This window comes from Xyrauchen texanus, chromosome 6 (genome assembly GCF_025860055.1).
Source record: "Xyrauchen texanus isolate HMW12.3.18 chromosome 6, RBS_HiC_50CHRs, whole genome shotgun sequence".
In the NCBI taxonomy this organism is placed as follows: domain Eukaryota; kingdom Metazoa; phylum Chordata; class Actinopteri; order Cypriniformes; family Catostomidae; genus Xyrauchen; species Xyrauchen texanus.
The window spans coordinates 22,950,510-22,976,020 of record NC_068281.1 but is presented as its reverse complement, the minus strand read 5'-3'; the positions used below and the strand labels follow the sequence as shown (position 1 = coordinate 22,976,020).

General features: G+C 40.7%; 1 protein-coding gene across 2 annotated transcripts in view; it reads left to right on the top strand.

Moving 5' to 3' along the window:
• Nucleotides 1-25,511, top strand: part of cdh12a (cadherin 12, type 2a (N-cadherin 2)) — a 90,757-nt gene that overhangs the window by 44,308 nt on the left and 20,938 nt on the right. Inside the window, exons 3-6 of one of the 2 annotated variants that reach the window (XM_052128162.1) lie at nt 2,469-2,588; nt 3,133-3,300; nt 4,235-4,422; nt 21,024-21,277. In XM_052128162.1, coding sequence (XP_051984122.1) covers nt 2,469-2,588; nt 3,133-3,300; nt 4,235-4,422; nt 21,024-21,277 — 730 coding nt within the window. The remainder of the gene's footprint in view (nt 1-2,468; nt 2,589-3,132; nt 3,301-4,234; nt 4,423-21,023; nt 21,278-25,511) is intronic. The other variant, XM_052128163.1, reaches the window with a different exon arrangement.

Genomic DNA, 25,511 nt, shown 5'->3' with positions numbered 1-25,511 from the left:
ATGATAGCGGTCGAGTACGCGCCGTGCGCTTTCTCCCGGTCATTCAGGGTCACCACGCCCTGGTCCGCTCGGACAACAGATCTGTGGTATCCTACCTAAACCGCCAGGGCGGTGTCAGATCCAGGAACCTCTTCCATCTGACGAAACGCATGCTGAGTTGGTCCCAGTGCCACCTGCGCCGCTGAGGGCGACGCACGCGCCAGGCCACCTGAACGACGGCCCGGACAGACTGTCCAGAGACAATATTCCCCAGGGAATGGCCCCTGCACGCTCAAACAGTCCAGACGCTATGGCACCTATTCGGCAGAGCGGAGATAGACCTCTTTAGCGCCCAAAGAGAACTCTCACTGCCCAATATTTTTCTCGAAAGCGAGGACGCCGCTGGCCCAGGACTGGCCCAGACGCCCGCTTTACGCCTTCCCTCCCGTCTCGCTATTGCCACAGGTAATGCAGAGGATCAGGGAAACGCGCCACTCGGTGCTCCTCATAGCCCCGCGTTGGGAGAATCAGACATGGTTCCCGGAGCTTACGCAGCTGTCACTGACAGCGCCGTGGCCCATCCCAGTGAGAGCAGATTTCCTCTCTCAAGCTCGCGGCACAATTTGGCATCCCCACCCAGAGCGCTGGGCGCTGCATGCGTGGGTGATCAACGACTACCCGTCGCTCTGCCAGAAGGAGTAATAAACACCATCATACACGCTAGAGCCCCTTCCACGAGAAGACTCTATGCGCCAAAATGGTCTGTGTTCTCAAAATGGTGCACCGACCGAGACCTGGACCCGCGGACATGTGGGGTGTCGTCGCTGCTCAGTATTTCTACAAGAGCTGCTGGATAAGGGCAGATCCCCATCCACGCCAAAGTGTATGTGGCGGCCGCTGCGGCGCTCGCTGAACCCCTGCATGGCCAGTCATGGGGTAAAAACGAGCTGGTCATCCGCTTCCTCAGGGAGCTAGAAGGATGAACCCCCGCGCTCCCATCGGTTCCTATCTGGGATCTTTCTATAGTTCTCGAAACTATGAAAGCCCCCTTTCGAACCACTTCAATCCGTGGATTTGAAATACCTTTCACTCAAAACCGCTTTTCTGACTGCCCTGTCATCAGTCAAACGTGGGGAGACCTTCACGCGCTGTCTGTCAGCGCTGCGTGTCTTGAGTTTGGACCAAGTGACTCCAAGGTCATTTTAAAGCCTAGACACGGCTATGTTCCCAAGGTGATCGGTACTCCTTTCAGAGCACAGGTCATTTCCCTATCGGCGCTGCCAGCACCCGTTAGCGAACGCGATGCCAATCTCCTTTGCCCGGTCAGAGCACTGAGATTGTATACTGCGCGCTCCGCCGCTTTCAGACGCTCTGAGCAGCTTTTCGCTTCGCTCGGAGGGCGCACCAAAGGTCTCGCCGCTCGAAACAGACACTATCTAGATGGATAGTGGACGCTATTGCTGCTACATATGCGTCAAAAGACCTGCCATGCCCGTTGGGCATTAGGGCTCACTCCACTAGAGGCATGGCATCCTCGTGGGCATGGTCCAGCGGGATTTCCATTCACGACATATGTGTGGCAGCGTGATGGACTTCCCTCCACCTTTGTCAGATTTTACAATATGGAAGTGCCCGCTCTGCAGGCAAAACTACTAGCGGTTTAATACGCTACAGCTCCCCTGGTGAGCTGCACTGATGGGACACATTCCACACAGACCGGCACCGCCGCTCTGTCGTTCCCTTCCCACTATGTGCTTATGTATTACACAATCAATGACCCGCATTCTTGCCGGCCAAATATTATTTCCCCACTCATAAGGGCTCCCACGGGTCCTCCCTTAATTCCCTGGGGCTCATACAGTGGATGCTTGGCGCGCACGGCGTTGACAATGGGTTCCCGTAGCGTAAGCTAGCTTACGCAATACGAGAGAACCTCTCGTAAGAGAACGTATCGGTTACCTAACGTAACCTCGGTTCTCTCTAGATGAGGGAACGAGTATTGCGTAGCCGGCCGTGCTCGCGCCACGAGCGACTTTTCGCTTCAGTCAATGAAAACCAGGGTTGTTATTATTATTATTATTATTATTATTTTACAAAAAAAATTACATTTATTTTTGTTTGTGCATTAAGTTTCCCCTAACTTTCTCTTTGCCTCTAAATTTCAGAAACCTTTCTGCAACCATATTGTAACAGTACATAATTATCACATTACAAGCCTTGCCTTGTTTTGATCTGTCATTTAGCTGCTATTAAAATATGCCAAAGACATAGCTTAACTTAAAAGGGATGATTCAAATAAAATATAAGATACACATTTTGCCAAGAATTTCTTGTTTCTACACATTTTTTTAATATTACCAAAATAATTAAATTGTTTCCCTATTTTACATTTCCTTAAATACAGGAACTCTTTGTTCATAAATATTTGTTGTATGTTGCCTTTTTTAATTTCGCTTTTCTCTTATGGTGTCTCTCGTGTTTGTGTGCAGGCACATACGTGACACAAATAATCGCAACTGACGCTGATGACCCTACTTATGGAAACAGTGCACGGATTGTGTACAGCATCCTACATGGACAGCCCTACTTCTCAGTTGAGCCCAAAACCGGTGAGGCAACAGTCATTTTTTGTGGGGGTTATTGTATTTAATACATTATCTTTTGCATTCTGCAGAGTTCAGCGCACGTCTCTTTGCAAAGCCTATCCTTTCTACTGCTTTGACTTTGGCATTTTATTCACCTCATGTCATGCCATCATCTCCAGATAAAAAAGCAGCTCCCTGAGAGGTGAACTATTAGGATTGATTAGTCTTTAGAAGTATGTCAAAGGTTCGCCTTTTTATGATACAGCTCAAAGAAGCATTGCTACACCAGTTAATGAAGGCCTTTTAAATTCTTCATCTTGCTGTAGGTATTTTATGTCTATCAGGAGTATTGAATTCTAAAACTCTAAACCACTAAATCTTGCCGTCCATCTCTTAGTTCAACTCTTGTCAATTTGAAATGCAATTTGAATTATTATTGAATCTGAATTTTTTCAATGGCTAATTAATTGGAAAATAATTAACTTTTTTTTTTCATTTACTCTTTGCAATGCTCTCTCTCTCTCTCTCTCTCTCTCTCTCTCTCTCTCTGTCTCTCTCTTTGCATCAGGAGTGATAAGAGTTGCCTTATCCAATATGGACAGGGAGGTTAAAGAAAGGTACCAGGTGGTCATACAGGCTAAGGACATGGGCGGTCAGCTCGGGGGCTTAGCTGGGATGACAACGATCAATATTACTCTCTGTGATGTCAACGACAACCCACCACGTTTTTCCAAAAGTATGTTCATAAACAGATGTTTCTAGAAGTCATGGGATCATAATAGAGTGCACTGAGGCTTATCAACACATTCTCACACCCCAGCTTGTCACATATGGACGAAGCGTCCAGGACCCCTTGGCGTCACTTATTGACGCACTGGGTATACCTTTGGCGTCATTTTTCAATGTGCAGGGTAGTCCGATAGAACCGGAGCCTGTAGCATTGAAATTTGATGTCTTGGGCTGCGAATGGGTCGAGAGTCGAGACTGCAATAAATAAAAATAAAAAGGAATAGGCTACAATAAATGATCTATGCCAGGGCTAGTATAATGGTGGCCCCCAGATCATCTTTATCTGGCCCTCCAACTGTTTTTTTATGTTTAAAAACCCTCACAATCTGATATCAAAGTGCCCTCTCAGCAAAGGTTTAGCGCGTTCATAGGCAACCGCATTCATCGGTGAGTTTAACCGCATTCATCGGTGAGTTTAACAATATAGAAGTCTATCGGACTACCCTGCACGTTGAAAAATGACGGCAAAGGTATACCCAGTGCGTCAATAAGTGACGCCAAGGGGTCCTGGCCAAGCGTCCATATGTGACGAGTTGGGGTGTGAGAATGTGTTGGGCTTATATAGTCAGCATTTTCTATATCAGCTGCAGTTTATCATTGGGGTTTACCCAGTAGTCTAGTCTAGGGCATATGCTGGCATACACTGTATGCACACCTATCTTTCTTAGGATTTTTTGTATGCCCACCTGAAATAATTGATGATACGCATTCCTGCACTTTTCACCAGAGCTGCTGAAGTGATTTGTGGATTATTGTTAAATACCAAACACAGTGATGTCTAAATGCAGTGGTCTATTAAATATAGGTCTATTCCTGAGGGAAGAGATTGATCCTGATTATCAATACCTACCACTTCTAAATGTGCTTGTGAATCGTAACAGGTATCTTTCACCTGCGAGTTCCTGAGTCTTCACCGGTGGGCTCATCAGTGGGGAGGGTCAAAGCTCATGATCTGGACTTTGGGAAAAATGCTGATGTGGAATACATCATTGTTCCTGGTGCAGGGGGCTCCATGTTCGATATTTACAGCAATAAGCACACTCAAGAGGGAACAGTAGTACTGAAAAAGGTAGGGTAAGGCTTCCTTCAGTTTTTTTTCATTATCTAGAAAAAAAACAATGATTAAGTGTTGTAGTGGTGACGGGAAACCTGATATATAATTTGAATGATAAAACCAGGCAGAGTTTAGATCTCAACCACAATATAAAAGAAAACTCTGCTGCATATATCAAAAAACAGTTCCAAAATAATCCCTTTTATTTAGTCCTTCAATTAGAACAAAAGAAAATAATTAGCAAATTGTTTAATTTGGGTTTAATGAAAAATAAATCCTGTAACAGGTTAAAAGGAATTTTCAATGAAAGTTCATTCAGGAGACCCCTTTAATAAATAAACAAATGTCCATCCTTTACCCAAAATATAACAAAATGTGTAAAAATTCACATGAAAGAACAAATGAAAATGAAAAATATAGTATGTGCAAAATAAACAGAAATAGGGAGACAGAAAAAGAAAATCGCAGATTTGTTTTTTGCACGGGGAGAAAAAATGAATGGCCACTTGCGGACGTGGAAAACTCAGGAAAAAATGGGGTAAAAAAATATAATAATCTGTTATAACAGCAAGAATTCTGAGATCAAAGTAAAAAGAAAGGAAGGTAATTCGAGCTCGTTGACCTCGAAGTCCTTTGATTGTCCCACAGATCTTAATTAATTTAACTGAAATTAATTCACAGCATATATCACTTTGGTGTTTGTCTACCTGCTTTCCCAGGAGTTTTTTGTTTGTTTGTTTTCCTAACTTTTTCTTATTCACAACAAAATGTCCCACATACAAGTCAACTACATCCTTCTTTTTTCTCTCTTTCCCTTCCCATCGACTACTTACATTTTTCTTACTCTCTCTCCTGTGGATGCCCTCTTAATGAGAGACAGCAAGACAGCGCATTCTGCTGAAGACTCGCTACAGTGTGTGACCGTATTTTTTTATATACCATTTGATTTATTATAATATGGCATTCATCATATTAAACATCTCTGCAATGCCTGTATAAAACATTTCAAGGACTGTTCCAAGGACCGTGACGTCAAGTGATCCAAGAACATTTCCTGCTTGTCAGAATAGAGACTATTTAGCAAAGACACGACACGTCTGTTAAAATGAATAGGAGAAATTGGAATGCCCAACGGCAGCAACCGTTCAACGGATGTAGAACTTACGTCCCACCTTACAGATTGTTTTGGGTAGTGTTGTGTCCGATTTTTTTTCCGAGACCCCTGTAATTTGCACTCTGGTTGTAACTGAGAAATTTTAACAGTATAGCTTGTATTTACTGAATATGCAAGCAATCTATATCTATATACAATCCTTGAAATTGTGTATTCTACTATTAGTTTGATATAGCCTACATTTGACATTGGTCAATATACATAGTTCACTACACGTTTTGTGGAAACCCATTATTTTAAAGGTTAATGCTGGACTTTTTTACTTTTATTGGTCAATGGCTGTGCCGTTGAAAAAAACAAAACAACAAAAAACAAAACGTGAATGTATTTGATTTTCTGAAGTTTGAGTCCACTTTTCTATTTTAATAGTTTATTTTTCATTATAAATTATACTATCTGCATAACTCACATGTAAATATTGCTTAAGAATTGTGAAGATGCTTTAATGAAAGAAAACCTGTCTTTTTGTATAAAATGAGTTAACACGGTTAATGTCACAAATGTGCTAATTTGATTACTGATCACAAAATTGTGTGGAATTTCGAGTGGAATATTTCTCATATTATGTCATCCATTTTTCATAATCACACAGAGGGGTAATCACTAGTAAAGAAACAGCAAGCGAGAGAGGAGCAGGCTCTTTTAATTATTTGAAGTTTTTCGCACCAGAATTCCAATCTTATCTTGATGTAATCCTTCTTCATGATCACATGGCGTGTTTTAATGAACTGAATGGGAGGCTAAACGCTATTAAAGTGTGATGAGACTTGCGCTGCGTGTTCATGCAATTCACGCATCACAAGCCGATCAACTATTTAGCACTTTTCAGTGAATCGCACCTGCAAAATCCTAAAACTTTATTTCCAGGTTTAACATATATTTACATTTACATTTATGCATTTGGCAGACACTTTTATCCAAAGCGACTTACAGTGCACTTATTACAGGGACAATCCCCCCAGAGCAACCTGGAATTAACCCTCTGGGGTCTGAGGGTGTTTTGGGCCCTGGAGAAGTTTTGAAATGGCTTGACATTTGTGCTTTTTTCAGTTGCTTAAAACATATTAATGGCTAAAGTCTGATAACACACATGAGGACACAAAGACCCCTCCTCTGGGCCCATCAATGAGGAATGTGACAGAGAGAGAATGAATGAGAGGAGACTTAATGATCAAAATCAATGGCGTGCACCATTTCCCTTGATCGTCTCAGCACATTAGCGTATGAATGGCGCGCTCTGCTGGTGGGTGTGATCACATTACAGATAATGAGCTGAGCCAGGAAAACCTTACATCGCTTGGTTTCATACAGATTACATTGCAGGAGAATATTTGTTTTAAATTTGAATTGTTTTATTTAAAAGTAGACATTTTAAGCTTTCTTTAGACATATGTTGCATGTTTGTGTGATAAGTATTTGCAGAGTTTCAGTTCATTTTTGTGACGTGTTTCTGAAATATGCTTGTGAACACAGAGACTGCTGAAAGCTCACCCTTTTTATTTTCTTTATTTTACAAAAGCACAAGATTTTGTTGTTATTGTGAGTGTACACAAATAAAAGTAGACCCTTTATAGTCTCTAATGATGTCTTACACTTATCTGTATACCCAAAAATGATTAAGTATTTTAAGTTATTTCAGCTGTAATGACGAAAATATCCAGCAGGACGCGCCGGCGTGTCCGTCGACCCCAGAGGGTTAAGTGCCTTGCTCAAGGACACAATGGTGGTGGCTGTGGGGATCGAACCAGCAACCTTCTGATTACCAGTTTACCAGTTATGTGGTTTAGACCACTACACCACCACCACTCCTTTTTGATAGACTTTTTGAACCCCACGATGTGTGTTTATGTTTTCTCTTTTAATCTTTTAATGTAAAAGGTGTGATGCAAAGCCGGTGCATTTACTCGCACAATTAACTGAACGCAAAGCACTGCAGGCATGGAACTATACCTAACTTCATGATTACTGTTGTAACCTCCATTCCCTGATGGAGGGAACGAGAAATTGTGTCAAATGTAATGACACAAGGGGTCTTTCTTGAGAGCCTTGCGCACCTCTGAACTTGAAAAAAGGCCAATGAGAAATTGGCAGACAGAATTTGCATGTCCCGCCCCCGGATATACGGGTATAAATGGAAGTGGGCGTGCATCTGTCAGTCAGGTTTTTGCACTGAGGAGCCGAGAATAAGGTACGGCCATTTACAGTGGTAGGTCTAGTGTAATGGCAAGGGGGACACAATGTCTCGTGCCCTCCATCAGGGAACAGAGGTTAAAACAGTAACCATGACGTTCCCCTTCTGTCACTCACTCAATGTTGGGTAAAATGTTGTGACACAAGGGGTCCCATTTAAATACGGCATGCACTAGACCGTGTTACGTGAACTGCTAACACAGGTGCAAGCAAGCTAATGTGTGCTAGAAGCAACTGTATCAACCACACTCAACCTTCCCCAACGCCCCCAGAAGTAGCAGAAAATGTTGGGTCTTGTGGCTTTATGGGCTCAGGGTTGGTTTTCAGCACTAAGAGGATCTACTTTGGTAATGGGGTCGGGAAATGGATATGCCAAATAGTACAGGACGATCCCACCAGGTGGCAGGGTTCTCGGGGCACAGGTGGAACGCAACTGCCCTATCCACCTGGGGGACCTCCATGTACCCGTGGGCCGCCCCACCGTCAAGGGTAGTGAGGGCGGACGAGCAAGGAGTTCGGATATGGGTAGTAAAATGTGCCCGCCACGACCTCATATCAAAATAATTAATGAATACTTTCCGGATGCACTGTGTGTGTATATATATATAGCATTAAAGCATTAACTAATGTTAATGAATGGAGCCTTATCAGAAAATGTGTTACTATTAGTAATCAGTAATGCATTTATTACATTGTAGTTACATTATTTCTATGTGTTGTTTATGTATAATTGTACTGGAGGGAGGGCCACATTCTTTGCACAGTAAATACATTTTTCGCAGTACTTCGCAGGATGCTCCAGTAATGATTACATTTGTATCTGTCCTGTCTATGACTGAATGAGACATCAGATACAGATCAGAACGTTATGTGTCTTTTTCACATACACGAGGATCTGAGAATAATTGCAATAACTCATAGTGCTCCCTAATTCAGGAGCTCGTGTGTTTACCCTGAAGTGAGTCATATCTTATTAGTGGACACCCACATCATCCTAAATGAATAATGTACTAAGCCATAAAAGTTCTAAAGCCTAACCCACTCCTTGCAGTACCTGCTCTTGGACTTATCCATTCATTATGTGGGTTGTGGTTGTCCTTAGATCGTCTCTTTTCTATTTCTGTTTTGCCAACATGTGAGAAAACACACATTCAATATATATATAAATAAAAAGAGCCCAATCTATATATATATATATATATATATATATATATATATATATATATATATATATATAAAAATCCCTCGAGAGGTCAACATTCCATATATATATATGGGTATATATCTACCTCTTTAAGTGATGTGACAAGTAGAAATCCCCTCAGACACCCCGTAACATGGCCAATCACTGATGCGCTGGGCATGGTATAAGTCCTTAGCTAAAACAAATTCCTTGGTAATTGCTTGTGGATGAGGCTGGAGTGCTCTTATCCTCCAGGGAGTAGAGAGGCTACTCTTTCATTATTCAAAGCTAGTAGTCTGTGGACACATAATGACAGTCAATAGCTTTACACCACTACATGCTAACTGCTTCTACTGCCAAGATGCATATCTGGAATGTCAAACCATTTTAGGGGTCTGTGCCTTGTTTCAAAATGAAAGGAAACAATGAAGAAAAGAAAGGACAATAAAAGCACAATAAATAATTCATAGACAGTAGATCATGATAGTTTTATTCTGTCCTTCGCTTCCTCTTTTACATTCTGCCTTTTTTATTCCCCAAGCTGAGTCTGGATAGGACAAAGTGACATAGTCCTTATATTGCAAAATGTGTGTGCCATATCTGGTGGCCACAAAAATACTTTTTGGGGTCACCAGATATGAGCTACTCACCATGAGGCATGGTAGAGGGTCGGTGACAAAGCCCCCTCCTCCCTCTGTTCTCAGTAACAGACTTCCATCCCCCTTTACTTCTCTTTGATGAGCTGTTCCATCATTTCCCCGCTGTGCTACACAGGGACTTTGCTGAAATGCGGTAGCAGAACATTTGGGGTCTTGTGGCTTTATGGGCTCAGGGTTGGTTTTCAGCACTAAGAGGATCTACTTTGGTAATGGGTTCAAAGGATTATTGTCTCTATATGATCAACATGGTGAAAGGTGTGCTTTGCTCTTGAAACACATGGGATTATCTGAACTCTAAGGACTTGCATCTGATTAGCATTCTCTTTTGCATGGAGAGGATCCAACATAGAAAAAGAGCCTTTGTGTTAATTCTCTATGGAACATTCACAGAGGACCCTGGAACGACCAGATAAACAGTGCCATCTAAAGGGGGGCAATATGACTTTGTTACAAAAGAACCACAACAGGACAGGTTTAGAATAAAATTAATGTGTAGCGCAGTCTATAGTTTCGTGATATAGATCTTTATTAACATTTACTCTAACTGAAGAAATAGTTCACCCATAAATGAAAATTCTGTCTTAGTTTACTCACGCTCATGTTGTTCGAAACCTGTAGCACTTTATTTCTTATGCAGACTACAAAAGGATACATTTTAATTAGGACTGTCGATTTAACAGATTTCTCAGGAATCTTCCATATTACGGTCCGGGGGCATTACGATTAATGACGTTAATTTTTTTAACGCGTTATTTTAAGTCAAATTAATCACACTGAATTAACGCAAAATTACAAATTTTGTTTATGACGCAAAGCATCTAAGCATCTATACAAGCATGTCTGACGCAGCTGTTCATTGACGGGTCCAAAAATAAAATCTCCAACTGATTGACAAATTGACTTGTGAAATGGATTGCTGTGAACTGTATGCCAATGATTGGCTTATGTTCAATAATATGGTAGTAAACAATACATTGAATTCTAAAGTCTTATCAATAATTAACTCTTCTGCCACAAGAATGTAATGCATTTTAATATATATATAATTTTTAAATATTTAAAGATAACTATATATCACTATTTCATAACTATATATTGAGTTATATTTATATGAGGAGCATTGTCAGCAAATATTTGTATATGCGACTAAATGCGATTAATCATGATTAATTAATTGGGACACCATGTAATTAATTCGATTACAAATTTTAATTGATTGACAGCCCTAATTTTAATTAATATCTCAGTCCATCTTTTCAATACAGTGGCAGTTGATAGTGAACCACTTTAAAGCTCATAAAAGGACTCAAATTTATTCTGAAGGCGTGAACACGTTAGCTACTTTGAATGAGCTTCTCTGATCATGCTCATGAACATGAACAGACTTCAAGATTTTCACTGAATAGTGACTTAAATTTTGTATGCCTTCAGAAGACTTGAATATGATGTATGAGCAGCATAAGCCACTTCTTATTGATACTTTTCTCCTTTTTTCCTCAAGATTTTCACTGAATAGTGACATAAATTATGTATGCCTTCAGAAGACTTGAATATGATGTATGAGCCGCACAAACCACTTCTTATTGATACTTTTTTCCTTTTTTTTTAAGCTTTAATGTGAAAATACAGACTGTGTGCCGAATGCAGTCAGAAAGAAAGTCATATGGTTTGGAATGATATGAAGGTACTGTAAGTAAATTATGACAGAATTTTTATTTTGGAGTAAACTATTCCTTTAAACTAGTTAAACTGCCTTCTGTTTTCCTAAATTTAATCAAATATTTTTGCTAGAGTTACTTTACCATTAGACTGAAACCAGGTAGAAATTGCCATCCCATACAGATGTAATATACTTTCTCAGATCATAATTTGTGAACAAAGTTTTAAATGGACTTTACAAAAACCAAAGCTTGTTACAGGCTGTGTGCATCTAATTGGCCAGATGGATCTCTGTTCTGTCATGTCTGTTATTCTTTTTGTATGGTAAGCACAATCCTTAGCTCAGCCTGTGGGCAATGATGCAGAGACATATCTAAACACCGGCTTGCTGACAGTAGACACAACTGGTCTGCACTGTCACTGGTGACAATACCTCCTGCAGGAGGGATGTGAAACAACAGTGTGGTTTATTTCATGGCACAAAGGAATTGAAATATCATATATTTGCTGAAAATTAAAACAAAGTTGGTCTTGACTCTGTAGCTGTCTTATTTGTTGAAAGTATCTCTTTTAACAATGTTAAACAGAACTACTGGACAATGTTTCCTGATGTAGTGGTGTAAGGGGCTCTATAAACTCTATGGGAAATGGAGGTGCCCAATCCAACATAGCCTGACTACGCCACCCTGAATCCCTCTCAGGGAGAGTTAAGTTAAATTATAAACACAGATTCCTTGTGTACCTTATCAACAGAAGGAACAGAGACGTGTTTCTCAAATAACAAAATTCACAATTTATTAACAGGCATGATACAAAAAAATGACACACCCAATTATGGGCCTTAATTCTGCATCTGGGTATTCACACATGGAGAGGTAATCTTAAAATAGAGAAACCAACTACAAGAAACAAAAACAAACCCAAAGAAAACTAGCGGACACTCGAGGAGGACTGACCGGCCACTGGCGTGAGCCCACACTATTACCTGTGACATTCACCAGTACAGGTACCTAAAAAAAGAAAATACACACACCACCCTCTCACACACACACACACACACACACACACACACACACACACACACACACACACACACACACACACACACACACACACACACACACACACACACAAAAGAAACAATGTGCACCACACAGTGAACATGTAGCACCCTCGGAGAATATCCACCAAAAGAGACCACACCCGCGTTCCAACCAGCACCCCTCAGTGATCCGCTAAAACAATAAAAAAAAAACAATAAAACAAATTAGTTGGTTCTCAGAGTTAAAAATGATGCTCATAAAACTGACCATTACAGTTTAAACAGCCCCAATGCGAACTAATAACAGCAGCAATACCGAGCCATACTAGACGGGTCACAATATTAAATTTAAAATTAAATTTATAATTAATAAACCGACGTTAACCGGGAAAAACAAAAAACAAAACAAAAAAGAGAAGGGTTACATATGGGTCATTCTCTAATTTAGGGTACATTTCATGTCAGCAAAAAAGCACAAGAGCACTGTCCTTTCTCAGTGGAACATTAAGTGTCTCAAAATAGTATATTAATTCAGTGTTACATATCTGTTATCTGCAGAGCTTAAATATTAACTGTTTTTACATTTTTTTTTAATTAAAAACATGTTTTTACTTCAGAGTTTGTCAACTATGTTACGGACAAACAGGGTGTTATACAAACCATTCAATTCAGTCTTGCACTTGAAATTAAATGCAATTTAGAAGGCTATTGAGTCTATTTCTGCCACACATACATTTGTTATTTAAATTGATTTTCATAATTAACCTTTTTTTAAAGATGAACATGCAATGCATTTATAACTGTCCTTATGGACAAGGATGTTTTTCATCATAAATCTCCATTAAAGTTATTTTTGATAATTAAAAAAGATGTTATAGTAAACTCCAACCTATGCAAATAAGTAGAATGCTTAAAAATGTCAGAAACATCAATATTGGCCATTTTAACTTTAAAAATCTAAGTGTAACCTAGGTGACAATGAAAATCACACGGTTGACACAAGTAACCTAGTTGACTGGACATATTGTTAACCATGGACAACATTTTATTCATGAGACAGAATTGAATTAGCAAAGTTGCTTTTGGTGAAAACCTCTTTTATTTAAAAATCCACGTGAATTAAACATTTGTTGTTGGACATATTTAGTCTCAATTCACGGTAATGTGAAAATTGACTTTGATGTTAAATACGTGCCGTTTCAAATGGGTCAATTGATCTTGAAACATCTCCAGCACGTCTCCTAACTCTATTTCCTTTTTCTTCTTCGCTGTTATTCTCATAGGGACCATTTCTTTGACACCATCATTGTTCTTCTTTTCTCTAACCACTGTTTCAGACAACCACTGTGTGATCTCGACACGTTTCTGCAGGTCACCTTCTGCTAGTATAGCAAACTCCTGCCCTTTGCAATCAGGACACACATTGTACATGCAGTCCTTTGATTTTGTATTGCAGCTTATGGATGTCATCATATCCTCCATGTCCACACCCTTAATTAATTTAAGCGTGTGAAGCTTTTCGGCAAGAAATGAAAAATTCTCATGGACCTTGCAAAGACAGGTTTCTCTGTCTGCGATTGTTGAATGAACTACCCAGAATGGACGCAGACGGCAAAACAAGGAGTAGGAAAGGCTGGAATGAGGATGGTCAATGAGAAATTTCCTGTGGAGGTTTCTCAAGGTGTCATTTAAAAACCTCTTCTGTTTTTTCTTCTTCCCTCTTGTGATTGTTTGAGCTTTGCCTGCCGTCAAACGGCTGTTTTCATCCCTTGTCAAAAATTCGTGAACTTTTTCTTGCAATCTATAGCACAGGCTTCTGTACTTAATTTTCCCTTCAGCATCAGCTAGTCTCTTCTTTTTCTGGACAGGTGTAGTGTTTTAGTTATGTCATGCTGTAAGCCATACTTTTCAGGATTCTTCCTGTTACAAGCCCTGACATTATCCGCCTATGTGCCCTTTTCTTGTTGGTGAAAAAGGCATCTTTCATGTTGGCCATGAGTGCATTGTGCACAAGCAGTGACCTGCGCACCTCAGAGGAAACAGAGGCATGTTGAAGTTGTCGCCTAGTCTTGGATCCTGGGGATTCTGACACATGCTCTTTTGAAGTGCTATTGTATCTTTTTAGTTTCTTGCGAAATTTATCCGATTTTCTGTTTTGCTTTTCAAGCAAGTCTCTCAGTTTCTGAATTTCTCTATGTAATTTTGAGTTTCATCTTTTGGCCTTTATTCTTCCAGTCTTCTTCTGTCTGAAAAAAACAACCAGTATATTGTATATTAATGTACAGACAAAACATGTGGGTAACTGGGAACATTAAATGCATAAACCCGTTTCTATCTTGCCTCATGAACTCTACCTGCTGCTCTGAGGTGGATGGTTGTCTGGACTGTCCGGTGGTGTAATTACGTTCTCAAGCCTGCTCTTTCTCTCTCTGCTATTCTGTTTTGCTTTCTTCCAGTAGGCCCTCTTTCTTCTTTTCTCTCTCTCACTCATATCTGCCACTGTCTTAACCTTTCCTTGTGACCTGAGCCTGTGCCATGCCTCTCTCTGCTTCTCCAAACATACTGCCCTTCTTTCAGGATCTGCATCACAGCGAGCCCTGTATCTCCGCTGTCTTTCAGCTGCGGAGACCTATTTAAATGTATCATTTTTAAAAGTAAAATAATATATCTACATACATAATATATATATATACACATGTTCAGTCCATATAAATAACATACAAACAATTAATGATCATGATATGCCATAGAGCACTGATGTAACTTAGTTGAAAGATAGTTGACCGTAACTTAGTTGACCATAACTTAGTTGACAATTTCCATATTTCTTCCCCATAACAGAAATGGTGGACCTAGCCTAGCTAACCACATAGCATTTTTTTGAGCAGGTTAATGTAAGACTTCAACACAAAATTTCATTATAATAAATAAAACTTTTTAGTCATGACAATGTACAAAACATAGTTGATGGTTAATAATACGGCCATTGACAATATGCTTTTCTACATCAAATATTGAAAAAACTGAGAGGAGACTCACCATGGTGTGTTTGAAATGGCCTCCACAGAGGAAAATGACATCACATGGTGCTGTTCACATGGTCTTGGGACAAACCATTTTTGAGTTGCTGGGGGAGGTTTTGTTTGTAACATAGTTGACTAACATTTTGTGGACACGAATAAATTAATATATTTTAAGTATTTACATAAATAATTTATATTTGAAACTATTATTTTCCTTTAATATTAAGACATTTGTAAACGATTGCAAAAATAATTGATTTATTTTAATGATTTTAATGGATGTTTTTGGACCCTCAACTTTCTCACATTGAAATCGGACATGGACAAAACAGTACATTTAGGGCCATAATGGCACATTTTAAGCAAAATGAAGAATATATTGCACATATTGTCTGTGTGATGTTATTTTATTAAGCAAGTTTACATATAAAATGCAATTTGTTTGAAGAAATTTGATTGTATAAATATATTTAACATCAGTGGACATGCAGTGAACCCTAAATTATAGAATCACCCATATCCCAAAAAGGGAAAAAACAAGGGGGAGGAAAGACAGCAGTGGCAAAGAAACTGGAAATCCTAGAGAAAACAAAATAAACAAATATTACATTAATAAATATAAAATCAAATGATCATCGACTACACAAATAAATATTGCCACTCCCCCAGCTAAATCACTCCAAAAAAACACATAAAACCCCTACCAATGCTCTAATGGGTTGAACAGCACCACTTTCAATGGTCACTAACATACATCCACCAGCCCCACGACCATCAGGGAGATCTAATCAGCCTAAAATAAATCCATAAACATGGTTAAGAACCAGTCATAACCTTCAAAAGAAGTAATTCATACTGACCTACCTCTCACTCAATATACAGCGCCCATACACGAGCATAGGGGAAACAGCCTACAAACAAGGCAAACAAGAATCTCTTAACGGATGATACTAGGTGCACTTCACTTTATGGGCAACACATACAGAATGAGGGAAAGTAGCAACAATGATTACCTTCTTTAAAGTCTCGACCGGCGAACAAATCCCGTAGCCCGTGCAAACAACTGCTCTTCCGGTCTTATAAAGCAAACAGAAATCTCCGCCCATGAAGAAATGCTCTTAAAGGGGCCATGCGCCTTTTACCTTGCTACAACCCACCCCCCACTCTGTATCGACGCCCCGACAATAACAAGAAAGATCAAGGGACTATGGAAATGAGAAGAATAAAATACCAGGAGGTATGTAGCGAACATCTAAATCCAGGGTCTAAAGATGGCCAGCATCATATTACTAGACCCAGGGACTGGAGAGACTGCAGCCCCATGTGCCCTAGTCCTTGTTCCCACTGGCAAATGGTAGACGTTAGAATGCTTTCCTGCTGTCTCCCGGACGCTCCGTCTAGGTTGGAACCCACTAGCACTAGGGGCCTCACAGACCTCAATCGTCTGCGGCTCTGTAGGAGGATTTAAAGAAGAGCTATCAGTGGTGCCCAACCTATTGGCCTCCGCTTGAGGAACGATCCACCACTCTCCCTCCGACTCTTCATCACTCATTAGAGGACTCGGTTCAACCAACGGGCCCTGTGAGGCAGGGGGAAAATCTACCGGGGCAGATCGCAGATGACAGTAGTGCACATGTTTTACGGCACCAGGGCCATGAAGGGGCGCAATCGAATACACTGATCCATTATCCCTGGGAGCTTTAATTACTTTATAGATGGTAGCCCCCCAAACATCTTGAATTTTTGCTCTTCCACGAATGTTGTAATCTCGCAGGTAAACCAAATCCCCCTCTCTAAAACTTCCAAGAGTCACCTGTCGATCATGACGCTCTTTTCGGAGGAGTGCTGCAGCCTTCAGCCGTTCCTTGGCTGTATCGAAAGCTACTTGCAGACGCTGCTGATGCTCCTGCACCCAATCGTTTATCGACCCCACTGGTGTTTCCTTAACTCGACCAAGGAGAAAATCAACAGGCAAATGGGGCTCTTGGCCGAACATTAAAAAATGAGGAGACTTACCCGTGGACTGATGAATAGTAATGTTATATGAGAAAATAATCTGGGGTAGATAGAGAGGCCAATCACATTTCTGGTCTGGCTGGAGGGTTCGCAAAGGTCCATGCAGTGTTCGGTTGAATCTCTCACATTGTCCATTCCCTTGCGGATGGTAAGGGGTAGTGTGGGTCTTCTGAACCCCATAAAGTTCACACAGCTGTCGGATCAAAGCACTTTCAAAATTCCGACCTTGGTCAGAGTGGATGCGGGCCGGCACACCAAACTTATAAAACCATTCACGAACTAGTATCCCGGCCACTGTATTGGCCCGTTGGTCTCTAGTAGAAACCGCCTGTGTAAACTTAGAAAAACATCAGTCATAATCAGGACCAGAACCATCCCTAGAACGATCAAGGAGTGTAAAGTCTATGGCCAAAATATGATTTGGTTTAGAAGCCAGAAGATGCCCCATTGGTGCATGGGCCGCTGACTGCATGGGTTTTGCCATTGTACATTGCTGGCAGCGATAGCACCACTGTCTTACATGTTCATACATCCCGGGCCAGTAGCACCTCTGTCGCACCAACTCGGTCGTCCTCTCAATACCCTGGTGCCCATGGCCCTGATGCAACTGCTGTAACACTTCTTCCCTCAGAGCTTCGGGCAAAACTAACTGATATTGTTGCTCACCTCCATCAGACCGGAGAACTCTACGATATAGGAGCCCTTCCAACTCAATCAAACGATCCCATTGTCGCAGCAATTCTTGCACAGGCTTGGGGAGCCCCCCTCAGGGACCCTCTTCCGATGCCAAAACTGCAGAAATATGCCGATAACCAGATCTTCTTGTTGGAGAGTGGCCAGATGATCAGTAGAATATGTCGGCAATACAGAAATGGCCATTTGCATTACCTCCGTAGACCTTAAGTCAGAATGGACTTGCAAACTTTCTGGAAGGGGGGTCCCAAGGAGGAGGGATTGTAGCCTGGAAGACTTATCAGCAGAATGCACCTGTCTAGAGAGGGAGTCAGCATTAACATTTGTTCGGCCAGACCGGTAACGGATAGTAAAATCAAAGGCAGCCAATTGAGCTGCCCATCTCTGCTCAGTGGCCCCCAACTTAGATCTATTCAAATAACTGAGAGAGTTATTGTCAGTCCACACGACACACTTATGCCCCAACAGATATTCCTGGAACTTCTCAGTCATGGCCCATTTTAAGGCCAAGAACTCCAGCTTCATAGAACTATAGGTGGACATGTTTCGTTCGGAAGGAGAGAGAGCTCTACTAGCATAAGCAACAGGTCTTGTTCTTCCCCCTTGGTCTTGGGACAGTACAGCTCCGAGGCCCCTATGACTAGCATCGATCTCTAAAATAAAAGGCAGAGAGAAGTTGGCATATGCCAACACTGGTGCTGTAGTCAGGGAGGCTTTCAAGTGCACAAAACTTTCTTCACATTCTTTGGTCCATGCTGCTCCTATCAACGGTTCTTTCCCCTTCTTGTGTTTTCCACCAAGAGCGGCAACGAGGCGATGCAAGGGAGCAGACAATCTGGCAAACCCCTGAACAAAGCGACGATAATAGCTAGCGAACCCTAGGAAGGATCTCAACTCAGACACTGTGGCAGGATGGCCCCAAGTGGACACAGCAGACACCTTCTCAGGATCTGTAGAAACACCATCTTCGGAGATGACATGACCGAGGTATTTTACTGCAGTCCGGAAGAAGCAGCATTTTTCCAGCTTTACTTTAAGCCCCTCCCTTTGTAAACACGACAGCACCGATTCCAAACGGCCAAGGTGTTGATCTACAGTAGAGGAAAACACAATAACATCATCAAGATATAACAGTAAAGACTGGAAATGTTGTGCTCCAAAAAGACGATCCATTAGCCTCTGAAATGTGCTCGGCGCGTTACACAATCCAAACGGCATGCGATTAAATTCAAACAGGCCAAAGGGGGTGCAAAATTCAGTCTTACTCTTATCCTTTTCGGCCATTGGTATCTGATTATATCTACTCGCCAAATCCAGAGTAGAGAACCACTTGGCTCCAGACAATGCATCTAAGGATTCTTCAATACGGGGTAAAGGAAAAGCATCTCGCCGAGTCTTGCTGTTCAACTGCCGGTAGTCTACACTGAGTTGCAGTAAAACATGTATTTCCATATTAATCTCCACTGCACTTGAAAATAGTTCCTCATTCACGCAGAGGCATGCTGAAAATGAATATTTTATATGTATATATATATATATGAGAAAAATGATGAAGATATATCTCTCTATATCTATATATATATTTTTTGTGGTGTTATAATAGAATGTGTGCAAAGATCATTGCTTTTGTTTCTAGTAAATATACTTTAATAAGCAAAACAAGAAGTTATTTAGCCTGTTATTGATTCAAATATAGTAAATAGTCTCACTCAAACTACTGTGAGAAGCCACAATTAAACAATATAGTCAATCATATAGCTATTAGTGAATACAAATAAAATTAGTAGGACTTGATTATCTCGGTAAAGTAAAGCTAACTGTTCACTGAAAAAAAAAAACGTTAACCTAAAAATATGCTTCATGTGGTATCATCTAAATTAAATCGCTTCACTGAAGCCACAAATATTATTTAACATCAGTGAATCAAGCTGAATATATTAAGGTACACCAACACTCCTATTGTGTAAAGGTTCTATCATAAAAAAGCTTTTTCAGGTAACAGATGAAGGTTACAATCTTTACAGTATGGTAATTTGCTCATTCCATTCTGTCATGCCATTCCTTAGACATTAATGTCATGAATATCACACATTTTTATAGTCTTTTATTTTAGAGCATACTAAGATTATTAGCATTTAATTATTTATAATGGATTAAACTGTGTTTAATATCTTTGCAGGAGTTTTGAACTTTGCTGTCTGTTAAGAGTGTAGTTCAGGTGTGACTATGTTAAATTGAGCCTTTATTTGGAATGAGCACAGTGATACAATACCCACTGGCCAAAGACATTTCTCCCTGCTTTTTTAAAATTTATTTATTCTCTCTCTCTCTCTCTCTCTCTCTCTCTCTCTCTCTCTCTCTCTCTCTCTCTCTCTCTCTCTCTCTCTCTCTCTCTCTCTCTCTCTCTCTCTCTCTCTCTCTCTCTCTCTCTCTCTGTGAAACCAGGGTAGTGCCAGCCTTTGCTTTCAGATCCCCTCACATCTGATCTCTGCATGAGTCCTCCGTTGTGGAAAGCATTATCAGTTGGATCATGCCTTTCAATTTCGTACCCTGAATAAAGTTAAATGTACTGTCTTCTGTTATGAGACACTGTATAAATAAATACATAATAAACTGAGAAAACAATAAATGTTGCACCAATAATTTCTGGCTGGCTCAATAACTCTGTAAGAAGTCTGTAAATTATTGATTTTGATTTGGTGACATTACTAATGGGTTGATTTAGTCAGACTAAATAGCATTTTTGAATCAAGCAATATCAGTTAATTCAGATACCAAAAAAATGGATGATAAAAAAATAAAAACTTTCCTATTTCATATATACATTTTTCCAAATATTTATTTAATTATTTTTTACATAGTGGTATTTATCCAGTCAGTTCTACTATCACTTCCTCTACTTAAAAAAATTAAGTCATCAGTGAATTACACGTAAACTATATGGGATAGATTGAATAACTTATTACTTATTTTACAGCACCTAGACTACGAGACCAGGAACGCTTACACCTTTAAAATTGAAGCTTCAAACGCAGTTCTTGATCATCGCTTCCTACATTTGGGACCTTTTAAAGACACTGCCACAGTGAAAGTGAATGTTCTGGATGTTGAGGAACCTCCTGTCTTCAGCCGAAAGTCTTACAGCATGGAGACATATGAGGACACACCAGTAGGCATGCTAATCGGAGCAGTCACAGCTGAGGACCTAGATGTAGGCAATAGTCCTGTTAGGTATGCAAGTAGCACACACACAAAGACACACACTTATACGCCTACAGACTCAACCTTACATGCATGCTTTTAAACATGGCTCCCTGTGGGAATTAATTTTAAAAAACACATTATATGGACTAGTCCAAGCAGACAAATTATATCAATAACAAACCTGTGGTCCTATGGGTTAAGTCCATAACTGTCTCCAGCATCTGGGACCTGGTTTGGCCATTTTGTTATGAACAGTGAGTGTTCAGTGCTTTGATTGAATCCATTCTGACAAACTTCTGCTGGAGTATGCAAGTGTGAACCTTATTTAATGTGGCATGCTTCCTTATTAGTCCCATCTTCATTTAAGCACCTTAGAAAGTGTTACAATGTTGATGTTAAAAGCATCTGAGAGCAGGACGCAAAATGTTTATTTTTGAAATAAGTATTTGTTTTAACATGAATATATGTGAAATGCCAATGTACACCATGCATACAGAACATTTGCACACCATTTGCAATTTACAAAGTGCATGCTGTATTTTTAACATGTATAACTGATTTTTTTTTTCCAGAGGTTGAAATATTTCATACACATGTGCAATTCAGGAGAATCCAGTTTGTGAATTCGCTAAATTGTGTGTGTATGTGGGAAATTAAGTCTCGAATAATCCAACCAGATCTCATTAATATACATAGCTATTTGTGTGTTAATGTTTGTAACATGAAACTTACATGTTTTTACATTTAAAATAGACACTAAAACTTACAATATGGACATTTGATAGCATCTGTCAGAATACGCGAATCGATTATACATATATTTTTACTGTTTTATAGATATTTTAGATCCCTTAACCCTACCCCAGGCTGTAAACCTCAATATAAAACATGTAACTAGTAGATTAATGTATATTAACAATAATGTTTGTTAAAATATATTAATTTATATATATTTTTACATCCACTAACCCCACACCTAATCCTAAACCTAACCATAACCATTTATTAAGCATATTAAACACATAACAGCCAGATACATTTAATCAAAATAATTTATTCAGAAAAATAGCTAAATTCAGTACAAAAGTAGTCCAATAACAGCATCCGCTGCTCTCTGATGGCATACAATAGCTTTGTGTGAGGTGGAGAGTGATATTGAAATTATTAACCACTATATATCTTCTCAATGCATTCCATAACAAAGCTGTCATATCTCATTCAAACAGATACATCGCAGAATACATCATGTGTAGCAAAGGGTCACGAGACACTTTAGGGCCATTGAATAGCAGCTTTTTAATTTTGAAAACGAAACCAACGTATGTTGACGGTTACAGTGGGTGCGACGGTGGATAGAGATGAGATCATTGAATAAAAGGCTTGAATTTGGGTCTGTTCTTCACAGAAATTATTGCCAACAAATGTATGGATTAATTTGATTGTTGTTTTATGCTGATTTTTGTGGTTTATTTAATTTTTTGGCATATTCTGAAAACTCCTTTTGTGTCCCATGGCAATAAATAAAATAACAAATAAAAATAAAATGTTTAATAAATGATTAAACAAGATTTTATTCATTTTAAAATTTTAAAGTGTAGTCTTGGTTAAAGTGTTATAATCCTTTAAAACGATGTATAGGGCAGCAGAACTGAATTAAACTGTTAAAATGTCATATGTCAACTGCATTAAATAAATGTGATGGCATTTAACTATTCTCATTGGTTCTAAATTAAATGTATTTAACTGATTAATTCTATGAATTGTTCAATATAAATCAATTCAAACAATACATGTAAACATTTGTAAATTTCTATAAGTGTTAATATGTAAAATTATGACGTTTACATGCTGTCATATTGTAAGTTCCCCTTCTGTCACTCACTCGACGTTGTGTCGAATGAAGTGACACAAGGGGTCTTCCTTGGATGCCGAATCCTACCTCTGAACCTGAAAAAAGGCCAATGTCAAGTTGGCTGACAGAATTTGCATGCCCCGCCCCAGACATACGGGTATAAAGGGAAGCAGGGCAGCGAATGCCAGTCAGAATATTTCTTCGGAGCCGAATGGTTGTGCAGCAAGCAGCTGAGTTTCGCTCCTGTGCCACTCACCTCTACCAGCGAGAAGCATTGCTGTTGGATCCACACGGCGCATTTCCAGATGGCGTCTCTCTGCACGGTGTGCAGTTCACGCCCCTGGGCGCTTCGACAGCGCTTTCTCTCTGTTTAAAAGAGTGTCTCCTCTTAAAAGAGTTATATTTTCTCTAAAAGAGTCTGAGTTTTCCTCTCAGTGTGCTTCCATCCGGGCTCAGGATTAGTGCTACTCCACCCTGCATGCCATGGCTCTCCTGCCGGTCCATCAAGCCAAGGCACTTAAATATCTGCACCTGGGTAGTCCCGATCCCGATGTGCTACAAGAACTGCGCTATGCCACCGACCTTGCTCTCAGAGCCAAGAAGGTCACAGCGCAGTCTCAATGACAGCACGGCTCACCAACGAGCGCGATCAGTCAGTGCTCAGGTGCCTTGCTTGCTTGGAGCCTGGCACAGAGGTTCCTCTAAAACAATTCCAGAGGCTCCTGGGGCATATAGCATCCTCAGCCGTTGTCGCGCCACTCGGATTGATGTATATGAGACTGCTACATCACTGACTACAGACTCGAGTCCCGAGATGGGCATGGCGCCACGGCACACACCATGTGACAATCACCTCTTCCTGCCATCAGACTTTCAACTCTTGGACAGACCTCTGCTTTCTGTGGACCGGAGTCCCCCTGCAGCAGGTGTCCAGATGTGTCGTGGTAACCACAGACGTCTCTCCACAGGGTTGGGGCACCGTGTGCAACAGGCATGCTGTCGCTGGCCCCTGGAAAGGACCCCGGCAGCGTTGGCACATCAATTGCCTAGAGTTGATGGCTGTAATTGTTGCCCTACGGAAGTTTCTCCTACTAATCCGAGGCAAGCACGTCTTAGCGTACATAAATCGCCAGGGCGGTGTGCGCTCTCGTCATATGTCACAACTCGCCCGCCGTCTCCTCCTTTGGAGCCAGCCGTGACTCAAGTCATTGCTTGCCACTCACATCCCTGGCAACCGCAACAGGACGGCGGACGTTCTGTCACAACAGGTTTCGCCCAGCGGAAAGTGGAGGCTCCACCCCAGGTGGTTTAACTCATATGGGACCGATTTGGCAAGGCACAGATAGATCTCTTTGCCTCACAAGACAACTCCCACTGCCCGCTCTAGTACTCCCAGACAGGAGCCCCTCTCAGGACAGACGCGCTGGCACACAGCTGGTCCCGGGGCTGCGCAAGTATGCATTTCCCCCAGTGAGCCTTCTTGCATCAGTGCTGTGCAAGATCAGGGAGGACGAGGAACAGGTCATCCTGGTGGCCCCCTACTTGCCTACCCGCACCTGGTTCTCGGATCTCACGCTTCTCAAGACAGCCCCTCCGTGGAAAATTCCCCTGAGGAAGGCCTTCTTTCTCAGGGACGGGGCACCCTCTGGCATCCGCACCCAGACCGCTGGACCCTCCACGTCAGGCCCCTGGATGGGATGGGGAAGGTCTAGTGTGTCTACCACCTGCTGTCGTAGCTCCCTCCACCAGGCAACTCTACGCCCTAAAGTAATGCAAATGCAAATTCTGTCTGCCAACTTGACATTGGCCTTTTCTCAGGTTCAGAGGTATGATTCGGCATCCAAGGAAGACCCCTTGTGTCACTTCATTCGACACAATGTCTCATTCCCTCCCTTGGGGAACGGAGGTTACAACAGTAACCATGACGTTTCAGTGTGTATGCAAATGTTAGAAAATGTAAGTTTGCTAAAACCAAACTTTACGTAAGGGTATATACCAGTTCTCATGAGATCACATTGAACAATCAAAAGATTACCCTACTACCTCTCACCTGTCAACCTGTCACTCACTGGATGTCACAAAATAAACAAATTTGTATGTAACGAAACAAAATAAAATATTTTAATATTTACTAGCATATTACTGTAATGTAGCGAATTTAGTAGCATAAATGTTCTCGGGATGGGTTAAAGTGCCCACGTACCGCCACCATTATATTTGTGGAAACAGTCCACAATGTATATCGTAATACAACATCTCGTTGTATCCGCTCACAATTTCTGTAGTAAGGAATTAGCTTTAAAAAGGGAATTATGATTAATTCTCTTTTGAAATAATATTATTCTCATGCCTTCTTAAAAATAATATTACACATATTTAGATATAGCTTTGAATCTAAATCTTTAAAAA